At 41.3% G+C, this 14,782-nt stretch overlaps 1 protein-coding gene across 1 annotated transcript in view; it reads right to left on the bottom strand.

The window, feature by feature from the left end:
* LOC122402811 (lachesin) overlaps positions 1–13,490 on the bottom strand; it is a 217,047-nt gene extending 203,557 nt beyond the window's left edge. The window contains exons 1-2 of the mRNA XM_043405925.1: positions 13,403–13,490; positions 9,608–9,717 (exon numbers count right to left, since the gene is read on the bottom strand). Coding sequence (XP_043261860.1) covers positions 9,608–9,717; positions 13,403–13,415 — 123 coding nt within the window. The 5' untranslated portion in view covers positions 13,416–13,490. The remainder of the gene's footprint in view (positions 1–9,607; positions 9,718–13,402) is intronic.
* Positions 13,491–14,782: the final 1,292 nt, after the last annotated feature.

Raw genomic sequence — 14,782 nt, 5'->3', positions numbered from 1 at the left:
ACGATGAAATATCAGTCGATGGATATACAAATGAAACACGTAAATTATAATAAGAATTTCGCAAACATTGACTTTAAAATAATCTTCTTCGACGAATACCAAAAACAACCCATTGTCGAACATTGGTCTTTACCGATCGATCCGGTAACTGTCCTTTTTAGCGAAAAAATTCACATCACAATGAAAAGATCTGGCATCGATACTGCATTTCATCGAACAACGAATTCCATTACCGTCGAAGGATTCGAATCGAACGAGGAAAAAGCGTTTTCCTTTCGCGCCCTTTCATTTCGCCGTCGCTCCCGCCGCGTACAATTTATTCGCCCCCGTACTTTCGGCAGGATATACAAAATCGAAAATTCATTTTTATTTAATCGCTTTGCAGAACGCCGCCGCTCCGGTCGAACGCTTATCGCTTGACGGTTTCATCGGGAAACGAGTTTCGAGCGCGTTTTCGTCCGTATATCAGCGAGCAATCTGTTTCGAGCCAAAGCACGATTTAATGTATGTCCGCAAAATAATAATTCTACGTGAATTCACGCGCAAAGAAACTCATTACCGAATTCGTTTTTCAGATCCATTTATATGTCATGGCGTCCAGAAATTGTTAATATATTTTTTGTCGTATCGATGGGGTGTTCTTGTTCCAAACGTCGGTTTTCAGGCGATATTCAATATTTAATACAAAACCATAAGATTTAAAGATATCATATTTGGTATATACATACAAAAAACATCCTTTGAAAATAAAACGAATTAACGAGGAAGTCCACTTAACGTCCACTTAACGAGGAAGCCTACCCACTACAAATTCTTATTAACATTTGCTACTTGTACTTGAAGCAGTTTTGCAACATTTTTTAAGGTTGCATGAGCTCGATGATTAAACTGATTGCACAAATTGCCAAGTTTCGTGGAAGAACCGTTTATGCATGGCAATATGCGAAGGAAAATTTTTTAGAAGTATGACGCTTTTAAAATGATTTCGCGAATGAATAAAGGGAAAACGAGTGTAGCAGAAAAAAACAGTATACAAACTCTGAGCCTGACAATTTACGAGTTAAAGAGAAAATGTCTGGAAATAAGAGGTAAAGTACCGGCGGTCGGAGATCGCCTAACGGATGCAAATACTCGAGTTCCTTTTTTTTTTACGACAGGCTCCACTACTTTTCCTTTCCGATTTTAAGCTGGCTGAATCACATTTTTACCGTAGACATAATACCTTGATCCACCGGGCTTGGGCGAGCTGTGGGCGGTCATGCTTTTTTTAATTACGCGGAGGTGAGTGTTTTACAAGCGCAAATAGAATGTTACTATCGATACTTAATTTCCTCTACTTTAAGAACCACGAAGCAAAGTAAGCAATGTGGAAAATTTGTATTTAAATAAGGCTTTTATTTAAATACAGAGCTCCAATTAATTAGAAAATTATATTCCCAGTAAACTCAGGCAATTGACCAAAGATGAAGGAAACACTGAGAATTTAGTATAGTAACATACGTACGGTATTGCTTTACTGTATTGAGATATACAGTGTCTAGTATATAAGTTATGGAATCTGTACAGTATCAGTATCTAACAGTATCTATACAGTATCTGGTATACAAAAAGTTATAGAAACATTTTTATGGGGGTTTTCCTCATTTTTCGGAGCGAAGGAATAAGTTTTCGAATATTTTTGGAATTTCTACATATTCTCCACTAAAATACGCGTTGTTTGCCGGTTCAAACATTAAAATCGGCCAATCCGTTCAAAAGTTATGACGTTTTAAAGATTCGCATGAAATTTCAGTGAAACATATCAACGGTATTGTCAGACATTATAATTTTCGGTGAAGAATTTTTTTCTCGAAACTGAGTAGGATTTCGAGGGTATGTCTATTGACCAAAAATGATTGTAATTGACCCTCGCAACCGATAATATTTTTTCCAAAATGATTTGAAACTTTTCAATTTCGCTGAAAAACTTCACACCTTCTCGAATTTTTTTCTCGAAAGTGCGAAGGAATTCGGGGTTATGTCTATTGACAAAAAATGATTGTAATTGACCCTCGCAACCGAAAATATTTTTTTCAGAATGATTTGAAACTTTTCAATTTCGCTGAAAAATTTAGGCACCTATCCCCTGTCGATTTTTCTTAAAAATTGGTTTTTTATTTTTAATGAATTTGTTTGACACCCTATAGAAAAGTTGTCTAATACTTTTTTGTAGGTACCCATGAGCTCTACTCCAGAAAAAAGTTTCATTGAAATCCATTCACTATTGTAGAAGTTATGGTCGTTTAGAAATGTAGGTCACTTTTATGGGGTTTTGCTCATTTTAAGGTGTTAAAGAACAGCTTTTCGAATATTTTTGGAATTTCTACATATTCTCCACTAAAATACGCGTTGTTTGCCGGTTCAAACATTAAAATCGGCCAATCCGTTCAGGAGTTATGACGTTTTAAAGATTTAAGGGGAATTTCAGTGAAACATATCAACGGTATGGTCAGACATTATAAATTTCAGTGAGGAATTTTTTTCTCGAAATTGCGTAGGATTTCGAGGGTATGTCTATTCACAAAAAATGCTTGTAATCGACTCCTGCAACTGAATATAATTTTTTTTCAGAACGATTTGAAAATTTTTAATTTTGTCGAAAAATTTCACACCTTCTCGAATTTATTTCTAGAAAGTGGGTAGGAATTCGAGGGTATGTGTACTGACAAAAAATGATTATAATTGACCCACCTAGCTGAACATAATTTTTTTAAAACGATTTACAATTTTTTAATTTCGTCGCAACAGCTATTGATCGGTACTCAATTTCGATGTATAAATATTTGAAGACTCCGAGCAAGAAACCCAAAACAGTTGGTAAATAAACTAAACAATCTTTCCTAAATCATCCCAAATGTAAATTTTCCTCCACCGTTTATCGAAATGTCGTCCTAGTTCGATTCAAGAATTTGTCGAACCGCCTACGAGCGATTTCCATGAACGAAAGTAACGTGTTCTGTAGCAGCTCGTCAAAGTGTTCGCCGAGAACGTTGAAAATTTTCCACCTGGAATGATTCCGCACATCCAATTAGAAAGTGTCCGCTACCCCGATTGCAGCACGCCACGTTTCCTTCATTACACGCCTTCTCCCTCTCCTTCCTTTGTTCTTAGCCTTCTCTCTCTCTCTCTCCCTCTCCCTCTCCCTCTCTTAGGATCCCTCGATCCAAACTGCATAAGCTCTACTTACCCTCGCAGCCATAGTGTTGGCTTTGGTTTGGGGTTTGGTCGCGCCAAGCCGCGTGTTTGCGGTTTTGCTGTCGGTGCTCCGGAGTAGTCATCGACTATATACGTTCGTAGACCGTCCTCTAGGTCCTGGCGACAGATTCGAACGGAACGCGTACGACGAAGAGCTCAAAGATCGATCGATCGATCGATCGAATGATAAATGTTCCAATGCAAGCCGAAAATCTCAAAAAGTTTCCTTAAAAAGGATTCATCTTAGTCTCGATCTGTTTTTAAACATTATTATTATTTCTTTTTGACACGTTCACTGGCAGATCGAAACCGTATATTATTCTGCACAGCATTCTCTCGCGTTGTATGTATAGAAATAAATTAGAAACAGCGAGATTAGCATTTCGGTTAGCTTTTTAGAATTTCCAACCACCGTGCGACGGACTGAGCTTAGCGACGGAAAACGCGAACGCGCTGCTGGATCTTTAAATTACAATGGGAACGCTGATTGCGACAATTGGGTCGTTGGAGAGGAATTTTGTACTGGGTGTTCCAAAAATAAGTGAAACAAGTTAAACTTCAGAAGGCGGTGTGGGACGCGAACGAACGTTTACAGTGCGAAATCGAATTGCAAAAACACAGCGTAAATATTAATTTAGAGGAAACCAAACTATACTGTCGAAGTATAGAGAGAAACGAGTAATAGTTGTAGGTCGTTAAATGAAGGTAGCAATAAGTGTACAAGAATATGAGAGACACACAGTATTGGAAAATTAAAGGTAGGAAGAGTGATAACTGGTAGATCGGTGAATAGTAATAATACAGAAAGAACAGAGACAATGGGTGGTAAAAAGTTATGTGACACGAATGAAACTTTACTTCCACGCAGAAGAGAGAAACCGGTGTAAACGAAAAGATTATAACGTATGAGATAGTGATATTCGTATTGCATAATAACTATTAACAGTAATTCCATTCGTTCCTAATTAAATACGGCTGTACCGATTTTTTTTAATCTCTCTCATTTTATTAATTTGCGTTTGATTAAACTCTTTTACTCCAAGGCAAGCAGAACTATCGTCAAAGTTGTTGTCACTATCTCTCTATCTCCAATTTAAACTTACACATTGAATACCTGTTAATTAGTTACTACTTTCTGTTGCCTTTAATTACTGACGAATTTAATTACTATAGACAATTATAAAAGTGACGTTCCTTTTGTAGCTCTTCTTGCCCTTATGCATGATTTGCTTCTCTATAGTGTTAGTTATAATTAAAACACTTTCGTTTCCTCTGTGAAAAATACTGAAAATAGTAATAGTAAGCAACCTATGTACTTGTGGATTACAAAAATTAAATTATTTTATTTTACGAACTTGTGTTAACGTACGCTTGTATAAAGATATGCGTTTAATTAAGGTACGTATTTTCCTCGTAGGCTTTCACTTTGATCTTGTTTGAACTTTTTTGTGGGTCGAGTGGATTATTCAAACATGTAACGTTATTTAAACCTTTAGTTACTCTCGTGATTTCAAGGCGAAAATGTATTCCATACACCAATTAAATATATTGTATATGATTATTCACATTGGCATAAGGGCTAAATTAAGACCGAAAGTGATTTATAAATAAAGAATAAATATCAGTATGTATCGGATACCTAAATATTCGTTCACGAAATATTAAATACGAATAATTGCTTCGTATTTTGAATCGAACGCGTTGAATAATTCAGCAAAGTGTTAGGTTTGAATTAACTCCGTTTGAATTCCGTTTGATCCCATCGCTGCGTAACAGTCAGTCCGTTCGACATTCACGCAGGGCAACATCTTAATAACACAACCGACAACCAACTGCCGACCCTCCAGTTCATTACCCATTCCTGTATAATGGCAGAAGCGAATCGAGGATAACGAACCTCTTGGAAGTTGACTGGGACTTTGGCGTTGCCGGCGGCCAGTCCAACCACACCGAATCAATTTGAAAAATCGTTCGAGCTAATTAATTGGAGAATAATCTGAATAGAACTTGATACAGCAGATCGCAAGACCATCTCAGATTCTCCACGAAACAGCTCGGAGGCGGAGAAAGGTGAGAGTTTCGTTGAAAACGGAAAGTGAAACGACCAAATAAATCGATAATGTCGTTCTATTGACAACCGATACCACGCGATTCCCTAACGATAACGAAGCGAGTGTTATTAACTGTTATTGTATTCTCCTTAACCCATTGACTACTAAATTATTGCTTTTCTTTTTTTAGTCAATATTTATTCTATGCGTATTATGGTTAAAAATATTTTATTTCTGCAATCATTTTTAATTTTTAATTTTCATCGTGCTTCAAATTTTAGTTCCGTGTAGTAAGATCGATATAAAAAAAAGCAATACAAAGCGTTTGGTAACGTTAATGATTGGTTCGCGAATGAACGTGTTAAAAAATTAACGGGAATGGCGCAGAAAACGGCGAAGAATTTTGAAATTACGTTCCTCGGGACATTTTGTGCAGCGACAGCCGATAAGGCTAAAAGGAAATTCCTTTGCGACTAACTCTTCCCGCTTTTCGTATTGACTTGGACGGTAGGAAGGATCAGGAATTTTAATATCTCGCTTTAAATGGTATTTTTCTTGCTCGATGTATCTCGACTCGCAGACGCCTTCCCGGCGACAATTTTCACCGCAGCGGGGGAACGAATAAACGAGGAGATTCGCAAAATACCCGACGCGGTATCGATTCAGGCGAAGTGTCGCGAATTTCTCTGGCGACGCTTAAACGTTATTGGTACCATTTGTGATACGTCAGACGGGCCAGCTCGTGAAAGAAATTGAATTATGGCGCATAACTTAAATTCTCCGATGCTCACCTTCCTGTATTGTGCCATCCGGGCATTAGATATTCCGGATCGCGTACGCGCGATTGAAACATACGAATCGAAATTAGTTTCGCTCGTGAACTTTGACCACCGAATTATTTTCTCGCGGTACGATTAATATCTTTCGCGAATGGAAATCGATTTGTGATATTAACACGTAGACTGGACTGTATTTCGAATCACAAATAGAACCCTGAGTCATTTAATAATTTTTATTGTATTTCGATGGAGGACATGAAATTGACAATAAGTGACCATAATAAAACAATTACTAAATAATTGCACGTTATACAGACAAAATTTAATTGTCACAGAATTAATGTTTGTCTGTCCACGCCAGGCGTGTCAGACACATGACCCGCGGAGCGCATGCAACCCCGGTTTATTATAATAAATTCTACAACCTACTTGAAATTCTCATTATTTTTATTTTCATTTTCATTTTGTCCTCCTTTCATTTTTTTAAAATTTGAATACATGTTTAAATGAATAATAAATTCTACAGTCTACTTCAACTTCTCATTACTTTTATTTTCATTTTCATTTTTCTTTTTAATTTTAATATACGTTTACGTGAAGTGCCTTTATCGATAATGAAAAATGACAAATCACCAGGTTCAAAATTTTGGTTAAAAAAGAATTAGTTAAAAAATTTTGCTCGCCACTCTCGAACGGAACATTATTATCAATATAGTTGTCGTTCCCATCCATTACGTATCTCGTTTTTCCCTCGATTCTCTTCGCTCAAAATGAAAAAAAAAAAAACCTCGAAAACATACCGAGCATAGTCATGCGTGATGCTTTCCCGGCTGATGTATCGTTCGATCCGACCAGCCGCGATTTATATCCGCGCGAAAGAAGATTATCACGAAATTTCTAGGGAAATAAAAAGAGCTCGAAATTCGCAGTGCAAATAAACACGATGGACCGTGAAAACAAATTTCGCGCGGCATTGAAAACATCGCGCGACGAGACAATGCCGGCCGCGCAAAAGAGTCGCGGCTATAAAACGATGGAAGGGAAAAAGAATTGGTCGCTACAGAGGGACGACGAGAACGGATCGAACGAAATTGTATTGCAGCGAGCATAAACGCGCTCGTGAAGCAACCGCGGTCGAATGACGATTTAAAAATTAATAAAGCGTCCGTGGATAAAAAACGAGATTAAAGCGAGGGGGGCGGCGAAGGGAAGGGGGGATGGACTAGTTCCGATTACAAAATGACGTAGAGCCTCTCTGGTTCGACGCGGGCCGAAAATTCGCGGCAATGTAATTTCGGGGGGCCCCCCGCGTACACTGCGAATAAACCTGTACAATATTCCCCCGTAATATCGGGCCACCTCGGTAACGATGCCGAGGCGAACGGCACAGCAATTACTTCCCTTTCGGTATTCGCGTGATCCGGGATGCGGTGAGTGGCGAACCGGATGATCGTAGGGTAATAACGTTGATCTCGGCTAGAGGGTGCGAGCTAGGTGGTTTAAGTGCGTGTTTAGCGGTGCCCGATCCCGCCTCGGCCCTTCCACGGGACACTAAGGGACACTAGGGGCCACTAGGGGCCACTAGGGGCCACTAGGGGGTTGCTCTACGACTCGTAAGAAGGGCTGCCGGCTAGAGACAACCCGCAAACCACGATATAGAATCACTCGACGCTTTGATCGTTGACAAACTGTCGCCTTTATGGCGCCATTACGTTTCCCGCGAGTGTCGATAAAAGCATCGAGCGCTCGCAGAGGGGACTGAAATCTTCATCCTTCCGCGGCTCCTTCAACCCCTTAAGGGAGGAACGAACCGAAAAAGAACAGGGGGGTAGAAGTTTGCATGTATCAGGCCGCTTCTTTAGAGAATCCTTTTTGTTATTCACGAATTTAATTAGACGAATGGGATCACTGCAATTTCAGAGCTTCTATTGTAAAAGTTTTGTTAAAATTGTAAACTTAATGAAGCATAATAAATGGATATTTAAACGTAATAATGCAATCATACGGACAAATGTTATTTTAAGAGAAACATCCAATTCATTTTCGATAGCAAGGCAAACAGTACAACGGAAGTGATGTAAATATCAACGTACACGTAACGTACAACGAGTTATTTAACAATGCTCGTACTTCGATTGTAAATAATCGAAGAGAAAACAATCAAGCACGATGAAGCTCTTTTACGGTTTTCACCGTACAGTAGTTTCCATTTTTTAATATTATCGTGGGTTCGTGTTTGCATGGCCGTCGATTCTCGACATGCGAAAGGAATTAAAGTTTCGAAGACTCATGGGTTACTTTGGACGAGGAAGAAAAGCCACCGCATCGAAAGATCTCGTCGACGGAGGCGACCGGTTTCCCAATTTAAGATTCGAGAAACGCCAAGAAGACGACGACACGACGACCCTACCCGACGTACGAGTTGGCGATGGTCCAAGAGATGCCAATTCAATCTTCCTACCCGTTGCGGATGTAAAATTTCAGGTGGCCGACGAACTTTCCTCTTCCGTGCCTTCTTCTGGCCGCTGCTCTGCGCTGGCTGTGCCGTCCTTCGACTATGTTTCTTCTTCCCTTTCGGGCACAAGGTTCCAACGACTCGCCTCGAGTTCTTTAACGGTTGTACTTGCGCCCCACTCGTATAATGAGATAGCACTTTGCCCCTGGGTTTATTTTACTTCTCGTTATTTAATTATGTTCCTCTGGTCGTAAGAGTAACGAGCTTGTTGCGTTGCGGAACGTTCCACGCGATGCGCCGAACAAGATGTAACTTTATGTATGTATTGTACATATACGTGTCGTGCTCCAGAAAACTTACCCCCCGTATTTTAAACAAGCCAAGAAAATTAGTATTCCTATTTCGCTGTATCGTATTCTATACAGGAGGTTCGGCCACCCCTGGAAAAATTATTTTCCTTACCGAAAATCTAATTAGATGCCTAAATTTTTGCCGAAATTTGATAGTCTAGAACGATAAACAATTAATTTGTTCCACGCTGGGATACGAATACACGAGCTGAGAAAGTTGTTCAAGAATCTGGAGGATGTTTCACGTCGTTCGCAAGACTTTCCACCCTTCCTGAGCGCGCCTCGAATCTAACGAGCTCCTTCATTGATGAATCGTATTCATCTAAGCGCCTCACGATTTCGACTCGATCTCGTGATCCAACGACGCCCGCGTATTCAGGACGAAGCATCCGTAGGAAGTTCCGCGGGGTGCCTTCTGCCACTTACTTAGCATACATCGAGATGCAACGAACTGACGCGTTCCTCGATTCGAAACTCGCAGATCTTCCGGAACAAATAAGGACGAAAGACGGGGGGTGTTAACCATTTGGGCCGGAATAACGAGCCTGACTCGTAAGGCGTGATCGAAATCTAGTAACGACAAGAATCAGGATCAGGGCACGATAAACTAAATACGCCATACATATATCGTTGAAATTTCTAACATTACACGGGATTCGTGTAAACGGCGATGAAAATATACAGGCGATATGCTTTCTCCATTCAGTTAGTCACGATATAGAAATTGCTTTCACCTACCTTGTATGGACCCAAATCCTTCACGCTGCAGGCTAATTTTACGTTACGTCCTGCTGGCACTGTAATATTCCCTATTTTATCAACGAATTCTGGATCGGGAACGGTGGTCACTGAAACAGAGAATATAATCACTATTAATATAAACTCTCTTTGCGGTTATTATATTAATTGCAAAGAGCCTTTGAGCGTGAATGTTAATTAAAGAGTGTGAGTAGTGAATTGCCTGAAACAAAATCTATAACCTGTCACGATCGCTGTTGGAACAAGACCTGTTCGAACGAACGTTCTTGTAAGTAATTAAATTTTTAGAGGGTTAATTGGTATTTGACGAGAAAGAAAATTGCATTGGTCGATGGGTCGTCTAAAAAACAGCGAGCGTACGCGTACGCAAAGACAAAGTCTGTTCGAGAACGCTGTCGGCCGCTGTCGATTCCCAAAAGAACACACCAGTCGGTTTGACAAACCGAACGCGACGATCGTCGACGGCGTGGCTTCTCTCTTTCTGAAATCACGACGTCACGGGTGCATCCGGGACGCGTGTCACTGGTTGTATTTCCTACGGCGGTTTGATCGAAGAGAAGAAATCGATCGATCGAGAAACAACGTCTACGTGGACGCGCGGATGCGCTTTGAGTTATAGGGGCTTACCTAGTCGGCCTGACAGCCTAGTTATTGAATACAAAATGCAATTTTTCAAGTCTACCGCCGGTACATCTCGTCGCAACCCGCCCTGACGAGTAACAGACCGTTCCCCTTGTGGGAGCTGATCGAATCCACAGGAGGATTTCGAGATGCCCGTCCCATCCGACCGGAACGGCTCATCCATCCTGAAATTCGCGATCGCGTTTTCTACCGGTGAATACCATTATTTCATGAACCAAGCCATTCATATACAGAGTGTCCGGTTCTACAACCACCAATGTCAATTTTAAACTTATGATATGGTTCGCAAAAAATCCCAAATGGAGAAACATACGAGCGTTCGAAAATTTATAGTAAAGTTAAAATGACTAAACGTAAGAATTGAAACTCTACCTCAGTTTGAGACATTCTTCTATGAAATATCAAGCTTACGGACTGTCGTCGATAGTATCGATTCGATATAATTCCCATCGCTGTTTAACACCGCTATCAATTACGTCGAGAGATCGAAAAGTTCTTAAACGAATACGTAAGATTCTGACTCCTTGGAACGTTCCTCCAACAAATACTCAACGAACCACGAGGCCGATTTGCGAGGTACACTTACCTACCGATCCCATGGCTTCCAATGCCTCTCAAAGTGCGCCTCTCAAACGTTATTACGGATTACACGCGGGATATCGGCTCAAGGGATGGAACAGGGAATACGGATCGCGGGGGGCTAGAGGGAAAACAGAGCAGCAAAAACGAGAAAGATCGTTACCTCTGAAGAGACCCCGCACTCCAAAGAGTTTCTTCCCGTAGAGAGAGAGTACTACTTTAGAGTTCGAATGCGATTCTGCTAACGACCCATACCATTGCACCTGGATCCGTGCACCCCCCTTGCTCACCTGTAGTTCCAATCCAACCCTCTCGAAACCCTCTTACCCTATGCAGACACGCAAAGACGCGTTCGAGAGACGTTCTACGCAACCAGTGCGCGCCAACTTCTCCAGCAAACTTTCCATCCTTTTTTCCCTACCTCGAATGTCGAACCTTAAGTTAATCGTACCACTGCTCGGGATATATCATTCACGGTACGTAACATTCATCGGTCCGAATAACAATTTTAATAAGCTAAATTATGTAATGTAATATGGTTCGTTTCCTAATTAGAAAATCAATACCAACGCGGAATTTAACAAATATTTAGAACGTACAATTTTTATAAGCTTCGTCTGGAGAGAAAAAAGTAAACGAAGAAACAGATACGCGCACGGGAGAAAGCTTTATTTCTCTAAAGATCGAGGAATGGTAGAAACTTTCGAGCATCGTTGTACAGCTCGAAACAAGAAATCTCATAATTAAGTGTCCCTGACGCGGCATTAACTATTTTTCCATGCAGCTCACCGCAGCTTAACGAAGAATTATTAATTATAACACCGGGGAAAGTTTCCCAACAGCCCGATACTTTAATGCTACTTTATGCCGGCACATTCGCGAAGCGCACCGGCACTTGTTCGCAACAGCGTCCATAAAAATAAATACACAATGGCGTCACCCTTTGCGAAGGGAGCACGCACATTCCGGGGCTCTCGCGTACCCTGGATTTATACGGGTGTATATACAGGCAAATAGATGGAACGGAAAGAAAATAGAGAAACACGGAGGGAAAAGGTGAGTTTTAAAGGTGACTCCAAGTGACTCCTGGTTGCCAAGCGAACAGGACGTATGCTACTAGGAAATTCTCTTTGGGCCACTGCCATCGACTTTGCTATCTGCGAGCCCGAAAGGCTTTGGTAGTCGTGCAGCTACACATACGCTGCCGTTGTGTGAGACCACATTTCGAACTCACCACCACCCTGTCCGCCCCTATCTCCGCCAACCTATCTCTTGCGGCGTGGCTCAACCCACCACCAACCACCCCCCTCCACCCCACCCCCTCGCTGCCAAATCCTGATTTTCCCAGTTCATAAAGACTACGAACTTTAGCGTGGAATCAAAGATTCGTGCGAGAGCTTAGTGCCTGAAACACCTGCCTCGAGCACTCATTAAGGATACAGGTATTCCCAGATTATCGTGCCACGTGCATGAATTTCTAGTTTGTTGCCTCCGCGCGCAACCCGAAACACAGTTCTAAAATTTATACGGCCGAAGATTGACGCTGAGCTTCCGTAATTTTACCCACTGACGTTTCCGTACCGTTCCATTTTGGTTATTGTTGTTGGTCGATGGTTAGAGTTCGCGCGTTGAAATTCCGAATTTTCTCTGAATACTTCGTCGTTTTACATTTTATGATGAGCACCGCTGTCTGAACCAACAAAGTTCATTCTATGATTCACCACTGCGCGTTTGTATCCTTCGTCATGTAAACAAAATTATAGGACAATTAGAACTTCCAACAACCAGACATAGCTGTTGTGTCGGCTAGCAATTAAATAGGTTTGGGTTTGATTTGGGTCAAATTTGATTTAGGTTTGGTTTAAGTTTACATATGTAGTATAGATATACTAACTTGCTAAATAAAACACAAAGCAACCCAAATCAAACCGAAACCTTACGTCGTGCCGATCGCATTAAATATCCCATAAAACATTTAGGTACTTTTCTAAAATAAATTTCTCCAGTGTTTGAAAGCGCGTATTTGTCAAACGATGTTATCATCCAAAGATTACCTCCTTTATCAGCAAATAGAAAAATCTATAAAACCAATTAAAAGTAGTATTCCTTTGTTGCAATAATTTTGTCCCGCTGAATTGTTAAAATATCTCACTGTGCTTCATCCGCAAAGGGATTTCCCGTCCCGACACATTCTGTGCAAATGTTTCCAAAACAATTTCGTCCACGAACGGGACAACCATCCGATCGATCAAACAACCTCTCTGATCGAAGATCAAGCGAGATACAGAGTTTTCCAATAAGAGCTATAGAACTTTCAATTGCCATAGCTGCCATATTTGTTATTCGCTAGTTCGAATCACGAGATATCTGTATTCGGCAGTGCTTTACAAATCATTTTAGAGAAATACACAGTCGTTGAACGCGTCGAAATTATTAAAATTTAATAAACAGAACAGTTTCAACCTCTTTTAAGATTACATCCTTTGCTAGTAAATAAAGAAATCTATTAAAATTCACTATTATCAGGAAAGAAGAGCGAATACGGACTCTTACCGTCGCGTATCATCGACAATTGTCGTTGCAAGCGTAATGCAAGCAAGAATCTTCTAGGTCTCGTTATGGAGCCTCGGGGCCCGAAGTATTAATTACGCAGGAAAGTAGACCGTCTCGAGGCGCGTTCGACGCGTGATAATTAGTACGATGCCCGAGTATCGAGTGTCGTTCGGATTAACGAGCGTCAGAAAAGCGGTCAAAGCGACCGAGAGAAGGGTGCTCGAGGAACGCTGGGCCTCCTCGCGAGGCTCCGGATCCGCCGGATCCGCCGGAAATCGCTAAGAGCTCCGAACAACCGGAACGTGACGCGCGACGACGCAGCGATATCCTCTACCGCGTGTCGCTAATTGGAAGGGCCTTGAGGAAACGAAAACGAACGGCGACGATGGAAAAGCTGAAACGAGGAAACTACGCGGCCGGCACACAAAAGCGTGCTCCTGGCGAACGCCTACGTGTGCAACTGTGCAACCCTCGGCCCGTCGACTCTAGCGCGACACGCTCAGGTGATTAAAGACCGAGAGATCCCTTCATTACTGCTCGAGTGGCCTACGCGAATTTTAATTAATATCTGTCACGGCTGGGCGATCGCGTGTTTCGCGTGTCGACCCGTGAAATCGTTCCCGAGCCTGCTCGCGGTACGCGTGCCACCCCCCCCCCGTTCATGTATTAATTATGCAACGATTCTTGAAAGTCATCGTAGTCGATCGAATTTGATGATTAGACGTGTTCGAGGACTTTCGAAATTCGAAGAGCGTTTTGAAAGTAAGAGTTGTTATTGTTGAAGAGCGGCGGCCCAATTCTGTCGCGAGAACGACCGAATTATCAGTGAAATACCCTGACGAAGCGAACTGGGTGAACGCGCGAAAATGGAGGCACCTAGCGAGAACATTATTTTTATTCGTATGGACTTTGTAGAAAAAAATTCGAGAAGGTGTGAAATTTTTCAGCGAAATTAAAAAGTTTCAAATCATTCTGGAAAAATTATTTTTGGTTGCAGGGATCAATTAATAATGCATTCTGCCTAGAGACGTACACGAAGCAAATAACAGACTTCGTACAGCAAACAACGCTAAAGAGGCTATTTCAAATTTTGAGTCTACTCTCGTGCGGCGTATTCGCCAGATTTTAGCCCTTTTGTCCACCGTGTATGTTCCGATCGCTCGAACATAGTCTGTCCGACACACAATTCACTTCCATTGACAATATTCGGAAAATACATCGATGACTTTGTTGCTTCGAAATCGCCAGGTGTTTACCGCCAAAGAATTCGTACGCTGTCACGTAAATGGAGTAATCGAACAACGGTGAATATTTTAAGAAGTTACACGTAGCAAACATTGTTCACCAATTTGGCAAATTAACGACACAAGTACCGTTATA

Source organism: Colletes gigas, unplaced genomic scaffold (genome assembly GCF_013123115.1).
Source record: "Colletes gigas isolate AHSC1104 unplaced genomic scaffold, ASM1312311v1 Colletes_gigas_Sc00040, whole genome shotgun sequence".
NCBI lineage: Eukaryota > Metazoa > Arthropoda > Insecta > Hymenoptera > Colletidae > Colletes > Colletes gigas.
This window is presented reverse-complemented; position numbering and strand designations above follow the sequence as displayed.